Source organism: Gopherus flavomarginatus, chromosome 1 (assembly GCF_025201925.1).
Source record: "Gopherus flavomarginatus isolate rGopFla2 chromosome 1, rGopFla2.mat.asm, whole genome shotgun sequence".
Taxonomy (NCBI): domain Eukaryota; kingdom Metazoa; phylum Chordata; order Testudines; family Testudinidae; genus Gopherus; species Gopherus flavomarginatus.
This window is the reverse complement of record NC_066617.1, coordinates 49,314,772-49,331,613: the sequence shown is the minus strand read 5'-3', so window position 1 is coordinate 49,331,613 and position 16,842 is coordinate 49,314,772. Positions and strand designations below refer to the sequence as shown.

The window sequence follows — 16,842 nt, the reverse complement described above, 5'->3', positions numbered from 1 at the left end:
TTTAGCAGGCCAATGCTCAAACCACTGATGGACATGCATCGAGCTACTCAGTTCTCACATATTTGATCTGTAACTGTCTGTTAATACATAAAGTACCCCATACTACTGACCCTGATCCCTACGCCAGCGAAATTGTGCAGTGGGGAACAAGCTGTAGAATGATCACTAGAACTGGCTAGAAAATTTTTGACAAGCCTTATTTTTGTTTTGACCCAATTTGTCAAAATCAAAACATTCTGCAGACCATGCTGAGTTTTCCCAAACTGATACAAACTTCCCTGTCATCAGGCAGGCTTCAAAATTTGCCTAATTTCCTACCAACTGGCCTGTCTGACTCCTCAGCAGCTGGACTGGCAGGCTGCTGGGAAGCCCAGGACTCCTGGCTCCCAACACCCTACCTGGTGATTAATATGGAGTCAAAACAGTCTGGAAGCCTTGGCACTCACTCAGCTCCTCACCAGGCCAGGCCAACAAGGCTTCCAGGCAGCCTGCCTGCTGGACTGCCTCAGAGCCAGAGCCTACAGTAGACCTGGGAACAGAATTTCTGTCTTTTGGTTTTTATTCAAAGCAGAATGAAATCAAATTTGAAGTCTTGAAATCCTCCATTGTCATAAATAGATAGCTAAGAGTTAATGTCTCTTTCACCTATAAAGGGTTAAGATAGCTAAGAGTTAATGTCTCTTTCACCTATAAAGGGTTAACAAACAGTGACCTGCAAACACCTGACCAGAGGACTAATCAGGAGACAAGATACTTTCAAGTCTTGTGGAGGGAAGCCTTTGTTTGTGGGTTTTGCTTTGTTCTCTCTGGGTCCTGGATGGGGCTAGAGGTGCAACCAGGTTTCTGCCAATCTCCCTGCTACAGTCTCTTATCTGTTCAGAATTGTAAGTAAGAAAAGCCGGTCTTAGTCTTTTAATTTGTTTTTTTTCCATTTGCATATGTGTACTTGCTGGAAGTAGCTTAAATTGTGTTTCTGCTGGAGAAAGTTTCTTTCTATTGTTTATAAGTTGAAAGACTCTAACTTTTTACCATCTAAAGTGCAGAGATAAACCTTTTACTTTTTTCTCTTTTTTTATTAAAAAAGTTTTGCTTTTAAGACCTGTTTGATTTTTTTTTCTCCTAGTTAAGGTTCAAGGGAATTGGTGGGAAGAAGGGAAGGATAAATTTTCTCTTTGTGTTAGATTAATGCAGCTTGAATCTGTAGTGCCTCTGGGTGAGGGGGAAGGTAACACTTCTCTCGGTGTGGTGATTCAAGAAGTTGAATCAGGCGATCTCCTAGTGTTCCCAGGGCGGGAAGAAGCTGGGAGGAAAAAGGGAGGGGGAAGGGAATGGTTTATTTCCCTTTGTTGTGAGACTCAAGGAATTTGGGTCTTGGGATCTCCAGGGAAGGTTTTTGGGGGAGACCAGAGTCTATCAGGCGCTCTACTCTAAGTCCTGATTGGTGGCAGCCTATCAGATCTAAGCTGGTAATTAAGCTTAGGGGAATTCATGCTAGTACCCATATTTTGGACGCTAAGGTCCAGAATTGGCAATTATACTTATTCAAAGCAGAATGAAATCAAATTTGAAGTCTTGAAATCCTCCATGAAATAGCATTATCACTCTCTGCCCATCTCTACAGATAGTGGTTTTAATACAGCTGGTTATGCATAAACTACCAACCTTAACAGGTGGCTGGGTACTTGCACTTTGTCCCTCCCAGAACTGTACTATACTAAGCCATTTTAATACTCCCTAGTGTGCAATGCCTACGCATATGCATTCCCATCCTCCATCCACACAGATGCTGCAGATGAATGCAAGCCAAGGGACATGCTGGCCACCCTTCCTGCAGCACCCATTGGCCTGGAGCGGTGAACGGCTGCCAGTGGGAGCCGCGATCGGCTGAACCTGCAGACGCAGCAGGTAAACAAACCCTGCACAAATGGCAGACCTGCTTTGAGAAGCACTGGAGTAGATGGTGTCAACAGGAGGATTTTGGCTTGCTTGAACATGGGACACTGTTCCAAGAAGGAGGACTGCTGGGAAGAGAGAGTCCATCTGACCAATAAGAGGAAGAGCATCTTGGGACACCAATTTGCTAACATAGCGAGGAGGTCTTTATACTCACCTGTGGGCTTTTGACACCTGCCTCTTCTGAATCTAGTTTAAAAGTAAGGTGACCTTAACAGGGGGCTAAATGGAAAATTATAATAGGGTCAAAGGAGCAACCAGAGTGGTATCAGTGGGAGAAATGTGCTCAACATTTTAGATGTCTTTATAGAAGTGGCAGAGGTCTGGGAAATATGCAGGAAGAACTGGAAGTATTAGTACATAAGCCCAGTTATGACAAATGGTATTACAGAGACTTGGTGGGATAATGTCATGACTGGGATATTGGTATAAAGGGGTACAGCTTGTTCAGGAGACCGTGGGGGTGGGGAGAAGTGAAGAGGTGTTGAATTATACATAAAGAATATATACACTTGTTTTGAGATCCAGAAGTGGGTGAGTCAGAGGATGAATATGGGGGGGAGGGGCAGCAAAAAACAGGGATGATGTCATGGCAGGGGTCTACTATATAGACACCAAATCAGGATAAAGGTGGTGGAGGAGGCATTTCTAGAGCCAACAGCAGAAATGTCCAAACACAAGACCTGGTAGTAATGGGGGACTAGCTATCCAGACATCTGTTGGAAAAGTAATATGGCAAGACATAAAACATCCTATATAAGTCCTTGGAATGCAGTGGAGACAATCTTTTGTTACAGAAAGCGGAGGAAGTAATTGAGGGAAAACATTTTAAGCCTAATTCTAACTAACTAACAAGGAGGCACTGGTTGTGAATCTGAAGGTTGAAAACAATTGTGGTGAAAGTGATCATGAAATGCTAGATTATTCTTCTAAGGAAAGGAAGTAGCATAAAAAGTCCATTGTCCTTATACAAAAACAGAATGGGTACGAAAGGTCCCATGAGAAGAAAATGAAAGGTGGGAAGGAGTTCAGGTGTGCTAACAGTTTCTCAAAAGAGACAATATTAAAGGCAGAACAAACTATCCCAATGCAAAAGATAAAGCGGAAGAACCCAATACGACTCCATCACTATCTCTACAATGACCTGAAAAAAAAAAAAAAAAAAATCAAAAAAGGAATTGACAAACAGTGGAAACAGACAAATTGCCAAGGATGAGTACAAACGAATAGCACAAGTATGTAGGGACAAAATCAAAAAGGCTAAGAGAATACGAGTTGAAATCTAGCAAGAGACATCGTAAGAGGCAATAAGAAGGAGGTTCCTTAAATACATAAGAGAAAAAGCAAATTGTAGGTCCTCAGCTTAGGGAGGAAAGAGTTACTAATTGATGGCATCAAGAAGGATGAGATGTTTAATGCCTATTTTGCTTCAGTCTTCACTGAAAAAAAGTTAATGGCAACCAGATACTCAGCACAATCACCATCATCAATAAGGGCAAAGAATGCAAGCCAAAATAGGGAAGAATAGATTAGAGCAGAGTAAATAAAAGGTTTTTAAAATGTTTAAGAAGATTCATTTAAAACTAAATTAAAATGCAGAGCCCTCCGGACCAGCGGCCAGGACCTGGGCAGTGAGTGCCACTGAAAATCAGCTTGTGTGCCATCTTCGGCACTCGTGCCATAGGTTGCCTACCCCTGGGTTAGAGTATTTAGATAAGTTAGATGTATTCAAGTCAGCAAGGCCTGATAAAAAACCATACACCCTGTGGTGAATGGTAACTAGCTGATCTTGGAAACAGTGATGATCTTCGAAAACTCATGGAGGACAGGTGAAGTCTCAAAACATAATACCTATCTTTAAAAAGGGAACAGAGAGGGCCTGGGGAATCAGAAAGCAGTCAAGCTAACTTCAATACGTGAACAGATACTGACATAAAATTATTTAACAATCAATTTGTAAACACCTAGAGCATAATAGAGTTATAAAAAAATAGCCTGCATGTACTGATCAAGAATAAATCATGACAAACTAACCAGTGGATGGGGGAAAGCTGTGGATGTGATACATCTTGATTTTAATAAGGCTTTTGACATAATCTCACATGACCTTCTCATACGGCAAACTAGGGAAATGTGATCTAGAGAAAATGCCTATGAGGTGGGTGCAAAACTGGTTGAGACACAGTACTCAAAGAGTAATCAATGGTTTGCAGTTATATTGGAGGACATATCTAGTGGGGCCCCATTGGGTGTCCTGATTCTGGTACTATTTGATAATTTTCATTAATGACTTGGATAATGAGTAGAGAGGATTCTTATAAAATCTGCAATGACACTAACCTGCTAAGGTTTCTATCACTTTGGAGAACAAGATTAGTATTCACAATGACTGACAAATTGTAGATTAAAAGACAAGTATTACACTTAGGAAGGAAAAAAAAATCAAATGCACACCCAAAATGGGGAATAACTGGCTAGGCAGCAGTACTGCTGAAAAGGATCTGGGGGTTATAGTGAATAACGTACTGAATGAGTCAAAAATGTGATACAGTTGCCAAAAAAAAAAAAAAAAGACTAATTTCATTCTGGGCTCTGTTAGCAGGCGTGTCAGATGTAAAACACAGGGGGTAATTGTCCTACTCTACTCGACACTGGGGAGGCCTCACCTGAAGTATTGTGTCCACTTTTGGGTACCAGACTTTTCGAAAGATGTGGACAAACTGGAGAGGGAGTCCAGAGGAGAGTGACAAAAAATGATGAACAGTTTAAAAAACCTGACCTATGCCCAGATTTTACACCCTTTTACCATGTTTAATCTTGAGAAAATCTGGCAGGGAGCAGGGATAGGGGAGGGGAGGAGCTGACAGCCCTTAGCATATTTGAAGACTGTTACAAAAAGGATGGTGATCCATTGTTCATGTCCACTGATGGTAGGACAAGAAATAATTGACTTAATCTGCAGGATAGTTAAGCACTAGAATAAGTGTTGAAGGGAGGTTGTGGAATTCCCATTGTTGGAGATTTTTAATAGGTTAAATAAAACACCTGTCAGATGATCTAGGTTTACTTAGTCCTCCCTCAGCACAGGGAGTTGCACTTGATGACCTCGAGGTCCCTTCTAGCCTTATGTTTCTATGATTCTACGTTGTAGACTAGTGTAATATAGCCAATGTGTGCTGTTGGCATGTGTACCATTACAATACTCTGAGCAGTAGAATCAACTGCCCATGAATGTGTATGAGAAAGGAGAAAGCACTAAAATATCCTATTTGCACATCTTTATTTTTAGTTTACCTTAACTTGGCAGTCAGAGCACAAGATCTAAAATAAGACAGCGAGACAAAACAAGGCAGTGCATTTCTGGGAGTGCATGCACCTCAACATCCCAGACTAAAGTATTCCACAGTGCAGTAATACTCTAGAAACATATTGCCTCTAGTGTTCTATTGCCATTAAAAATTAAAATTGTATTTCATAAAAGAAAGGCCATGTCCAGGCACTTGATAGTTATTAATATAGGTATATCAGTAACAGCTATTTAGACAGCTGCACCTGTAGCAAGTGGTTGAAAGCCTAAAGCAATTCTTGAAAAAACTAACTCATAGATATTGTATTGTGACATTACAGTTGAAAGTGTTATTGAAGTACCTGATAACCATTATATACACATCACACACCCCTCTAACATCTAGCATGACGCATACTCCACTACATTGGGTGGTCTCTTTAGAAAACCTTAAAGGATGTACATTTGCTGATATCTAGCCAACTGTAATTTTGCTATAAATTGCTTCAATTTATAAAGATCTTTATTTTGTTACTAAAGGTTTATTTCGATACTCTTCATTACATTTTCTTGCATTAATGAACCTTTTTAAAGTTATATATTCATCAGATGAGGATCAAAGTTTGTCCACAGTTTCTAGCCAGCTCTGTCATTAGACTGGGGTAGAAAACATGCATTAATGTGTGTTTGCAGAGCACCTTTCACAACGAGGCCCTAAACAAAACTGGGTCCCAGGGTTTAAAAAATCCTGGCGTACACCTTTTTCTACATTGACACGACCTTTCCATTTCATCTCCACTCCCACTTCAGAAGACTGGCAAGGCCCACTAAACATTTGTTACATCCAAACATTGAGACTGCTGAAACAAATGAAGACTGGACTGAATTTAATATATTTTTTAAATTTGTGATTAGTCATGAGATTAAAAAAATGAGTAGGTTTTAATTGCATTGTTAAACAAAAACAGAATACCACTAATTTAAATATTTGTGGATGTTTTCTAAATTTTCAAATATAGATTTAAATTACAACACAATACATAATTTACAGTGCTCACTTTATTATTTTGATTAAATATTTGAACAGTAAAGAAATTTTTACACCGAATATTTGTAATCAGAATAATAAAGTGAGCACTGTACACTATATTCTGTGTTGTAATTTAAATCAATATTTGAAAAATGTAGAAATCCACTCAAATATTGAATAAATGTAAATTGGTATTATTGCTTAACAGTGTGAAAAGCTACGATTCATTTAATTGAGTTAATTTGTTTTGAGTTAATCACCTGAATTAACTGTGATAGACAGCCCTTTAAAATTATTCCCACCTATTGCAAATGGAGTATGATGTACCATAACATTCTCTTTAAATTCCATTATTTTGCTATTTACCCCATGCTCTATCCCAGGGATCAGCAACCTTTCAGAAGTGCTGCACCGAGTCTTCATTTATTCACTCTAATTGAAGGTTTGGTGTGCCAGCAATACATTAACGTTTTTAGAAGGTCTCTTTCTATAAGTCTATAATATATAACTAAACTATTGTAAGTAAAGTAAATAAGGTTTTTTAAATGTTTTAGAAGCTTCATTTAAAATTAAATTAAAATACAGAGCCCTCTGGAGTGGTGGCCAGGACCAGGGCAGTGAGAGAGCCACTGAAAATTAGCTCGCATGCCGCCTTTGGCACATGTGCCACAGGTTGCCTACCCCTGCTCTACCCTTTCAAATTCCAAATTCAATTACACCTCTACCTTGATATAACACTGTCCTTGGGAGCCAAAATAAATCTTACCGCGTTATAGGTGAAACCATGTTATATTGAACTTGCCTGGTCCACCCAGAGCACTGCTTTACCATGTTGTATCCAAATTTATGTTATACCTGGTGGCTTTATATCGAGGTACCGGTGTACTGTATATTTTATTATGGTGGTTTGGGAACAAAGAGATTCTCTCTTCAGACCCTAGCACTCTCAAAATGCTTTCTTGGCTAAGTGGTAAAGAGCCCTACACATCACAATTTATACCTTTTTACTAAAGGTACGTCTACACTATCCGCCAGATCGGTGGGCAGCAATCAGTCCAGCAGGGGTCGATTTATCGCATCTAGACGTGATAAAGCAATCCCCGAGCACTCTTCCATCGACTCACGTACTCCACCGCCATGAGAGGCGCAGGCTAGGGTGACCAGATTCTAACTGTAAAATATCAGGGTGGCACCTTTTTAATTGTTACACTCACCCATCTGGGTCTTCAGCGGAGGGTCCTTCAGTCTCTGACTGTCTTCGGCGGAGGGTAATAAGTCTTGCTGCCAAAGACAGAAGCACCCACCACCAAAATGCGGCCAGAGACAGTCCGCAACTAAGGGACCCACCGGATGGGAGAGTTACAAAAAAGCCCGAAACAAAATATTGGGACAAATGGCATCCTAACTGTACTTCAGGACAAACTTCTCAAAATCAGGACTATCCCGATTTTATCAGGACTTCTGGTCACCCTAGCTCAAGCACAGTCAGTGGGGGAGCAGCAGCAGTCGACTCACCGCAGTGAAGACACCGCGGTGAGTAGATCTAAGTACGTCAGCTTCAGCTATGTTATTCACATAGCTGAAGTTGCATAACTTCCATTGATTCCCCCCCAGCGTTGGCCAGGCCTAAGAAAGTGTTACAAACCATGCTTAAAACGGGGCAGGAGAAGGGGAGGTGGAGGATATCTTAAAAAACAGTAACTTACCCTCAAGGCTTCAATTACAAGATCCCGTGCTTCTAGTTCCCCTTCCATTACACTAAGGAGCATCCGCAGTTCTGGCTTGCTCAGATTATCCACATCAAACTCTCTTTTCTGTAAGAGAAGTACAGTTGATGAAAGAATACACTATTTAAATGCAGGTATGATGGTTACAGTAGGAGAGGGAAACTAAGATAAAACTGCAAAGCAAAAACAAAAAAGAAAGGGCATGATAGTGCTAGTTTCTATCAGCATTTCCACCAGACCATATTTTTCTAAGGTTTATTATTGTGTTGTAAAGATTTGACATGATCTGAATTGTGACAATCAGGGTCAAGGTGAGTATCAAGCAGTTTTACCCCTTTTTATTCAAGATGAAGTGTGAGGAGTTTACCAGTACATGCTGTTTTCAAACCATTTTTCTTTCAAAGGGCCAACTCCTGCAAAGACTTACGCATGCGCTTAACTTTAGGCAAGGGTAGTCCCACTGAAGTCAAATTTAAAGTTAAGCATTTGTATTTTAGCTGTCTTGGGGCTTCACATTGTCAACTAAAAGTCTGCAAAATAAAACTTATTTTTCATCCTATTAAATGATTCCATATACAGTGTCTCAGGGCAATTACACAAAAAGAAAGTTAAAATCAAGTTCACAAAAGGGGGGGGGGAGAAAAGACTAGTAGGGTAGGCAAACGAAAACACTCCCAACCACAGAAAAGCTTCTGTGAACAGATGAGGCCTGCCCTACAGGTGAAAAAGAGTACTTTCAGACCAACAAGAGAAATTTAATTCCACAGCTAAGATCCTGCCACTAAAAATTGCCCAACAGCCCATGGATAAATCAACTACTGGTCAACCCATCTAATAAGAGACAGGCAACAAAAGCAATTAAAAAAATGCATGTAAAATTTGTGTGAGTAGATGCTGAAATAATTGTTTAGAGTGCTGATTAATAAAAGGAGACATGATACGGGTGAAAACTGTGCAATAGAGATAAGGAAAAAAAAAAATCAGGAAATTCTATTCCCCTTCCTCCCAAAAAAAGGAGCAGAAGGGCATTAAAATGAAATTGAAAGATACTAAATTTAAAAAAAAAATCAATTAGAGGAAGTACTTTTATGTTTTAAACCCCACAATTAGCTTGGGGAACTCATTGCCAAAAGACACCATTGAAGCAAAGCAGCCAGCTGAATACAAAAACAAGACCAGACTTTGATAAGATAAAGATATCATCCACAGTTATATAGTAAAATAAATTTCTGCATGGGGAATAAATCCTCATGTTTCAGTGTGTAAACCAGCTATTGATTGCCTACAGTTGGGATGAAAATTTCCCAAAGAAGAAGTTATTCCATAAATATTAGAGAATTTCACAAAAGGAACTGATAATCAGGAAAAAGGATATTAAAAACTTGAGCACTGGTTTGATCTGGTATGGCAATTTGTTTTCCTACTCCTGTTAACTTCAATATTTCAGCTGAGCTCAAGTATTATGATAGCACCCAGGGAAAGAGGAACTCTCCTGGATGCCTCCAACCCAAGCCATAGCGCAGTGGTCCCCAACCTTTTCGTCTGTCGGGCACCAGACGAAGGACTATGGCGGCAGTCAAGAATCCACCAAAATGCCACCGAATTTGGGCGGCGACGCCTCTCAATGTCGCCATTTGTCAGTGACGAGCAGCGTCATTGAGAGGTGTCACCGCTGAAATGTGGCCGAATTTCAGTGGATGCTCGATCACTAGCCGGGACGCGGGCACCATGCTGGGGACCCCTGCCAAAGAGTATCAGAGAACAAAATTAACACCTTAGACAGGTACAAACTCCACAGCAGTGAAGCACTATGCTGTTTTCAACCAACCCCACTATATAAATTTGAACAGTACTGTGCAAGTCCACTTTCAGTTAGCCTTTTAACAGAGCTGTTTTCAGTCAGTGATTACGGATGTGACTTGCAGACACTCACTAGTCCAGGAGTAGGAATTCGTAGTGGCCAAGGGGCACAGCCACTAGAACTGCTGGCTATTTCCATTCAAGGAGGCAGCAAGTCCAGGAGATGAACAAAAGTTGTACTCCTGTTTTTTTAAGGAAAATTTGACAGCAAACTGGTCCAAATGATACTACTGCTTTCTCAAAATGGAAATAGAGCAGATGAGCTGTTTGCCCCAGGATGGGAAAGGAAGCAAAAAAGTTGCCCAAAACACCATTACTGTTGTAGCTGAAGCATTCAGAGGAACCTAGTGTTAGGGGGTGAACATGTGGGCATACGTGTAGCTGGTAAGCACGGGGTCAATTCTGTAAGCCCTCATTATAGCTAGTCTTGAAAAGCAATAAAAAAGGGGCATGGTTATTCTGATCTGAAAGTTTGGGGATGCTCCTTCCATAGAAGAAAATAGATGGAGTGAGAAATGTACATAGTCCTTAGGAGGAAAGAAAGATACCACTAGATTAAATCTTCAAAGTGACTAGTGATTATGGATACCTCAATTTATGGGTGTCCAAGTTGCCAAACCCTAGACGGGCTTGATTTTCAGAATTTCAATGAAAATGAAGTTTAGGCCAGTGACAACAGTATCTTATGACATGGAGGTTTTGTTAAGGAAATAGTGCATGACCCACACCAACCTCCAATTCTTTGATTTCAGCTATCATTACTTTGATTGTTCTGTTTTTGAATTTGTCGTTTTGAGATACTTGGTGTGTGTCCTCTTCCCACCCCCCATGTGAAGTGAGTTCAGGTGAAAAGAACTTGCAGGCCAGAGCCTTATGTATCTGTGCATGTAAAACATCAGGGCAAGCTTCTCCAGGCTGCTTAGCCAACATGCATCAGCCTTTGAGAGACAGTGAACAGGGCCATAATTCCTATTAGTTTTAGTGATTTCTGCAACAGTGATTGAATCCATCAACACTCTTCAAATAGACTAATGAATAGCCTTGATACGTAAATACCAGTAAAGAAAGTGGCAGAATACACATTTGAACCCTTCATTTTAGATGCCCTTTGTTTTGTTCTTGCTGTTCCACATTCAGGTCAAGCTAAATGCAGAACTGTGCACTGGAGGTTAGAAAAAGTTCCCAACCTTTCCCAGAACTACCCCATCCTTAGCTGCTCTCATGCTAAGTGGCCAAGAGCTTCTCACACATGCAAAAGCAACCTCTCTCACAACTTCTTTTAAAACTCTACAGCAGTTGTTCTCAGCCAGAGGTCCAGGGCCCCTGGTGGGGATACCAAATAGAACCAGTGTTAAACTCACTGAGGCCCAGGGCAGAAAGACAAAAGCTCCACTGCAGAGGACTGAAGCCCAGGGCCCTGAGCCCCGCCACCCAGAAGCTACAGCAGAAGCAGCCTTTGTGGTGCTCCAATGGCATGGGGCCTCAGGCAATTGCCCTGTTTGCTACCCCTCAATGCTGGCCCTGGCTTTTATATGAAGAAAGCAAGCTGTGGCACAGCTGGGCCATAGAGTTTTTAAACAGCATGTCGGGGGGGGGCCTCAGAAAGAAAAAAGTTGAGAACCCCTACTCTATAGTACTCACTGTAGTAAAAGAGCACATTATAATAATGGCAGAAAGAAAGGAGGGTCAGGGCAAAGCTGGGAGGCAAGATCAAACTAGTATCTTAGATGCCTATATACGAATGCAAGAAGTATGGGTAATAAGCAGGAAGAACTGGAAGTGCTAATAAATAAATACAACTATGACATTGTTGGCATTACTGAAACTTGGTGGGATAATACACACGACTGGAATGTTGGTGTGGATGGGTATAGTTTGCTCAGGAAGGATAGACAGGGGAAAAAGGGAGGAGGTGTTGCCTTATATATTAAAAATGTACGCACTTGGACTGAGGTAGAGATGGACATAGGAGATGGGAGTGTTGAGAGTCTCTGGATTAGGCTAAAAGGGGTAAAAAATATGGGTGATGTCGTGCTGGGAGTCTACTACAGGCCACCTAATCAGGTGGAAGAGGTGGATGAGGCTTTTTTCAAACAACTAACAAAATCATCCAAAGCCCAAGATTTGGTGGTGATGGGGGACTTCAACTATCCAGATATATGTTGGGAAAATAACACCGCGAGGCACAGACTATCCAATAAGTTCCTGGACTGCATTGCAGACAACTTTTGATTATTTCAGAAAGCTGAAAAAGCTACCAGGGGAGAAGCTGTTCTAGATTTGATTTTAACAAATAGGGAGGAACTTGTTGAGAATTTGAAAGTAGAAGGAAGCTTGGGTGAAAGTGATCATGAAATAATAGAGTTTGCAATTCTAAAGACGGGTAGAAGGGAGTACAGCAAAATAGAGACAATGGATTTCAGGAAGGCGGATTTTGGTAAGCTCAGACAGCTGATAGGGAAGGTCCCATGGGAATCAAGACTGAGGGAAAAAACAACTGAGGAGAGTTGGCAGTTTTTCAAAGGGACGCTATTAAGGGCCCAAAAGCAAGCTATTCCAATGGTTAGGAAAGATAGAAAATCTGGCAAAAGACCACGTTGGCTTAACCACGAGATCTTGCATGACCTACAAAATAAAAAGGCGTCATATAAAAAATGGAAACTAGGTCAGATCACAAAGGACGAATATAGGCAAACAACACAGGAATGCAGAGGCAAGATTAGAAAGGCAAAGGCACAAAATGAGCTCAAACTAGCTATGGGAATACAGGGAAACAAGACGACTTTTTATCAATACATTAGAAGCAAGAGGAAGACCAAGGACAGGGTAGGCCCACTGCTCAGTGTGGAGGGGGAAAACAGTAACTGGAGACTTGGAAATGGCAGAGATGCTTAATAACTTCTTTGTTTCAGTCTTCACTGAGAAGTCTGAAGGAATGTCTAATATAGTGAATGCTTACGGGAAGAGGGTAGGTTTAGAAGATAAAATAAAAAAAGAGCAAGTAAAAAATCACTTAGAAAAGTTAGATGCCTGCAAGTCACCAGGGCCTGATGAAATGCATCCTAGAATACTCAAGGAGTTAATAGAGGAGGTATTTGTGCCTCTAGTTATTATCTTTGGGAAATCATGGGAGACGGAGGAGATTCCAGAAGACTGGAAGGGGGCAAATATAGTGCCCATCTATAAAAAGGGAAATAAAAACAACCCAGGAAACTACAGACCAGTTAGTTTAACTTCTGTGCCAGGGAAGATAATGGAGCAGGTAATTAAAGAAATCATCTGCAAACACTTGGAAGGTGGTAAGGTGATAAGGAATAGCCAGCATGGATTTGTAAAGAACAAATCGTGTCAAACTAATCTGATAGCATTCTTTGATAGGATAACGAGCCTTGTGGATAAGGGAGAAGCGGTGGATGTGATATACCTAGACTTTAGTAAGGCATTTGATACGGTCTCGCATGATATTCTTATAGATAAACTAGGAAAGTACAATTTAGATGGGGCTACTATAAGGTGGGTGCATAACTGGCTGGATAACCGTACTCAGAGAGTAGTTATTAATGGCTCCCAATCCTGCTGGAAAGGTATAACAAGTGGGGTTCCGCAGGGGTCTGTTTTGGGACCGGCTCTGTTCAATATCTTCATCAACGATTTAGACGTTGGCATAGAAAGTACGCTTATTAAGTTTGCAGGACGATACCAAACTGGGAGGGATTGCAACTGCTTTGGAGGACAGGGTCAAAATTCAAAACGATCTGGACAAATTGGAGAAATGGTCTGAGGTAAACAGGATGAAGTTCAATAAAGATAAATGCAAAGTGCTCCACTTAGGAAGGAACAATCAGTTTCACACATACAGAATGGGAGGAGACTGTCTAGGAAGGAGTATGGCAGAAAGAGATCTAGGGGTCATAGTGGACCACAAGCTTAATATGAGTCAGTGTGATACTGTTGCAAAAAAAGCAAATGTGATTCTGGGATGCATTAACAGGTGTGTTGTAAACAAGACACGAGAAGTCATTCTTCCACTTTACTCTGCGCTGGTTAGGCCTCAACTGGAGTATTGTGTCCAGTTCTGGGCACCGCATTTCAAGAAAGATGTGGAGAAATTGGAGAGAGTCCAGAGAAGAGCAACAAGAATGATTAAAGGTCTTGAGAACATGACCTATGAAGGAAGGCTGAAGGAATTGGGTTTGTTTAGTTTGGAAAAGAGAAGACTGAGAGGGGACATGATAGCAGTTTTCAGGTATTTAAAAGGGTGTCATCAGGAGGAGGGAGAAAACTTGTTCACCTTAGCCTCCAATGATAGAACAAGAAGCAATGGGCTTAAACTGCAGCAAGGGAGATTTAGGTTGGACATTAGGAAAAAGTTCCTAACTGTCAGGGTAGTTAAACACTGGAATAGATTGCCTAGGGAAGTTGTGGAATCTCCATCTCTGGAGATATTTAAGAGTAGGTTAGATAAATGTCTATTAGGGATGGTCTAGACAGTATTTGGTCCTGCCATGAGGGCAGGGGACTGGACTTGATGACCTCTCGAGGTCCCTTCCAGTCCTAGAGTCTATGAGTCTATTACACAGATCATCAATACTAGTATACTGCCTCTACTTTCCTCCCTTCCAGCAGTAAAATTCCCCTCCTTTCACACACTCCTATATCTAATTCAGCTTTTCGGCCAGCAATACCTCCCCTATATTCCTTCTTCTATGACCTACATCTGAGCACTTCTGAAACACCATTTAATCTTATAGCAGCCTTGTGAGGTAGGGAAATATCCTTGTCTCCATTTTACAGATAGGAAATTAAGGAAGAAATTAAAGTGGTTTGTTCAGAGTCACTCTAGAAGTCCCTATGGCAGAGCCAGAAACTCAACCATGATATTTTAAGACCTCATCTAGTGTTTTAACTACAAGACCATCTTTCTTCTGTACACCATATTTCCTCTCCAAGCCCATTAGGGCAGTGGTCCCCAACATGGTACCCACGGGCACCATAGCATTTGTGTGTGTCCGCCTAGTGCCCAGCAAGGGAGAGAAGCCGTGGCCCTGTGCCTGACGGGGACAGATAACTCCAGGGCTGCAGGCTGTGGGCACCAGTGTTCTCGGTCCCTGGCACGTGCGGGACCGCGGCTTAAGCCAGAGAGAAGCCACAGCCCCGCGCCTGCCGGGGACAGAACTCTGGGGTTGCAGGCTGCAGGCGCCGGTGTTCTCTGTGCTCGCAGCTTCTCTCTGGATTCATGTGTTTATTAAATGATGTTTTTTGTATTATTTAATGTACAAATACAAAATAAGCCTTGAAAAACTGTTGGCGCCCACCACACTCTTCTGAAAACATAATGTGCTACTGGCCACAAAAAGGTTGGGGACCACTGCTTGAGGGTATTTCTGATAAGCATGGCCAAAGGAGGAAGGGTATGCAGCCACTAGGGGACAGTGCAGGCAGCATGGTCGCATCCAGACCAGAATTCACTGTCAAGAGCATGGGTGGCCAACCTGTGGCTCCAGAGCCACATGCCGCTCTTCAGAAGTTAATATGCAGCTCCTTGCATAGGTGCTGACTCCGGGGCTGGAGCTACAGGTGCCAACTTTCCACTGCTCAACTGCAGGTCCCACCTCCACTCCACCCCTTACCTCAAGGCCCCTGCCCCTTCCCCTGAGCCTGCTGCACTCTTGTTCCTCCCCGCTCCATCTCAGAGCCTCCTGTACACTGCAAAACAACAGACTGCGGCTGGCAGGAAGCAAGGGGAGGGAGCAGGAGTGCTAATCAGCAGGGCTGCTGGCAGGCAGGAGGTGCTGGGGTGGGGGCTACTGATGTATTAGTGTGGCTCTTTAGCCATGTACATTGGTAAATTCTGGCTCCTTCTCAGGCTCAGGTTGGCCACCCCAGCCAAGAAGTAAAGTATGTGAAAGTTCCCCATTAATATATTGGCAGCACATCATTGGTAAAGACTTTTAGTTACTATGAACCTTGATAAGGTGGATTGATTTAAATCAAAGCTGTTTAAAATCACCAATTTTAATTATGATTTAAACCAGCAAGCAGAAAACCTTGATTTAAATAGTTGATTTCAACTATGTTTTTGCATTTGTACTTTAGTTATTTTTCTATGGAAAGGTTTATTTGTATTGGTTTGCAACTAAATACAGCCTTTACACTAAGCAAAATGTAGCTCCAAACTATCCAAGAGGATATAATGCATCTACATATTTTAAAAAAAAAAATGTATATAGCTCAAATTAAGATTCAGTATCTGAATAAGTGTACACATGTTATTTAGAAAATGGTCAGTGTTGAATTTATTTTTACTTATGATATGTGCCAAGTCTCTTTGGATGGAAATTCAAAGTCAGTTAAAAATGTGTATAAATTTAATAAAACTGGATACATAAGAAAATATATTTGTCAAAAGGTTTAACAAAACATTTTGCATTTAAAGCAAACATACATTAAACAAAGTATCTGTAGTTAGTGAATTGTACTGACTGTTTCAGTTAGATCGCCTCCCCAGTTTTTTCTTTTGCAATTTATGAATTAAAAATAAGTTTTCCCTGCTTGTTCAATTTCCAATTGGTTTCTTAACTTACAGTGACTAATGCACTGTACTGAACTAGTTGAATAAACTGAAAAGAAAATATACTCTTGCAGAAGAGGCTACTGATGTCAAAAGCTAGTTTAGCATTTCAACAAACTCTGGTTCCAGATGCTTAGCCAGTGACTTCTAATAGTTCTGTGGTTTGGGTTATTTTAAAGCTTGGCAGCAAATGTACTGCTTAATAATTTGTATATTTAAATTGATTAAGAAATTATAAGAGTTAGACCTTGATTTGTCAATTTGAAATTTAAAAAAAATTAAATGATTTTTTTAAAATCCAGCCTAGTCCTTGACCAGAGTTGAGCCAGAGCAGGGCTGGCTTTAGGATTTATGGTGCCCTAGGCGAGATTATTAAACTGGTGCCCCTGTGCCTGATCTGCTCTTAGCAACACAA

The 16,842-nt window shown here is 41.2% G+C and overlaps 1 protein-coding gene across 3 annotated transcripts in view; it reads right to left on the bottom strand.

Annotated features, from left to right (window-relative positions):
• CTTNBP2 (cortactin binding protein 2) overlaps positions 1 to 16,842 on the bottom strand; it is a 187,298-nt gene that overhangs the window by 157,565 nt on the left and 12,891 nt on the right. For 2 of the 3 annotated variants that reach the window (XR_007772047.1, XM_050936032.1), the window contains exon 2: positions 7,976 to 8,083. Coding sequence is in view for 1 of the 3 variants with exons in the window: in XM_050936032.1 (XP_050791989.1) it covers positions 7,976 to 8,083 (108 nt within the window). In the remaining 2 variants the exon portion in view is untranslated. Of the gene's footprint in view, positions 1 to 7,975; positions 8,084 to 16,842 lie in introns of those variants that run through there. The other variant, XM_050936034.1, reaches the window with a different exon arrangement.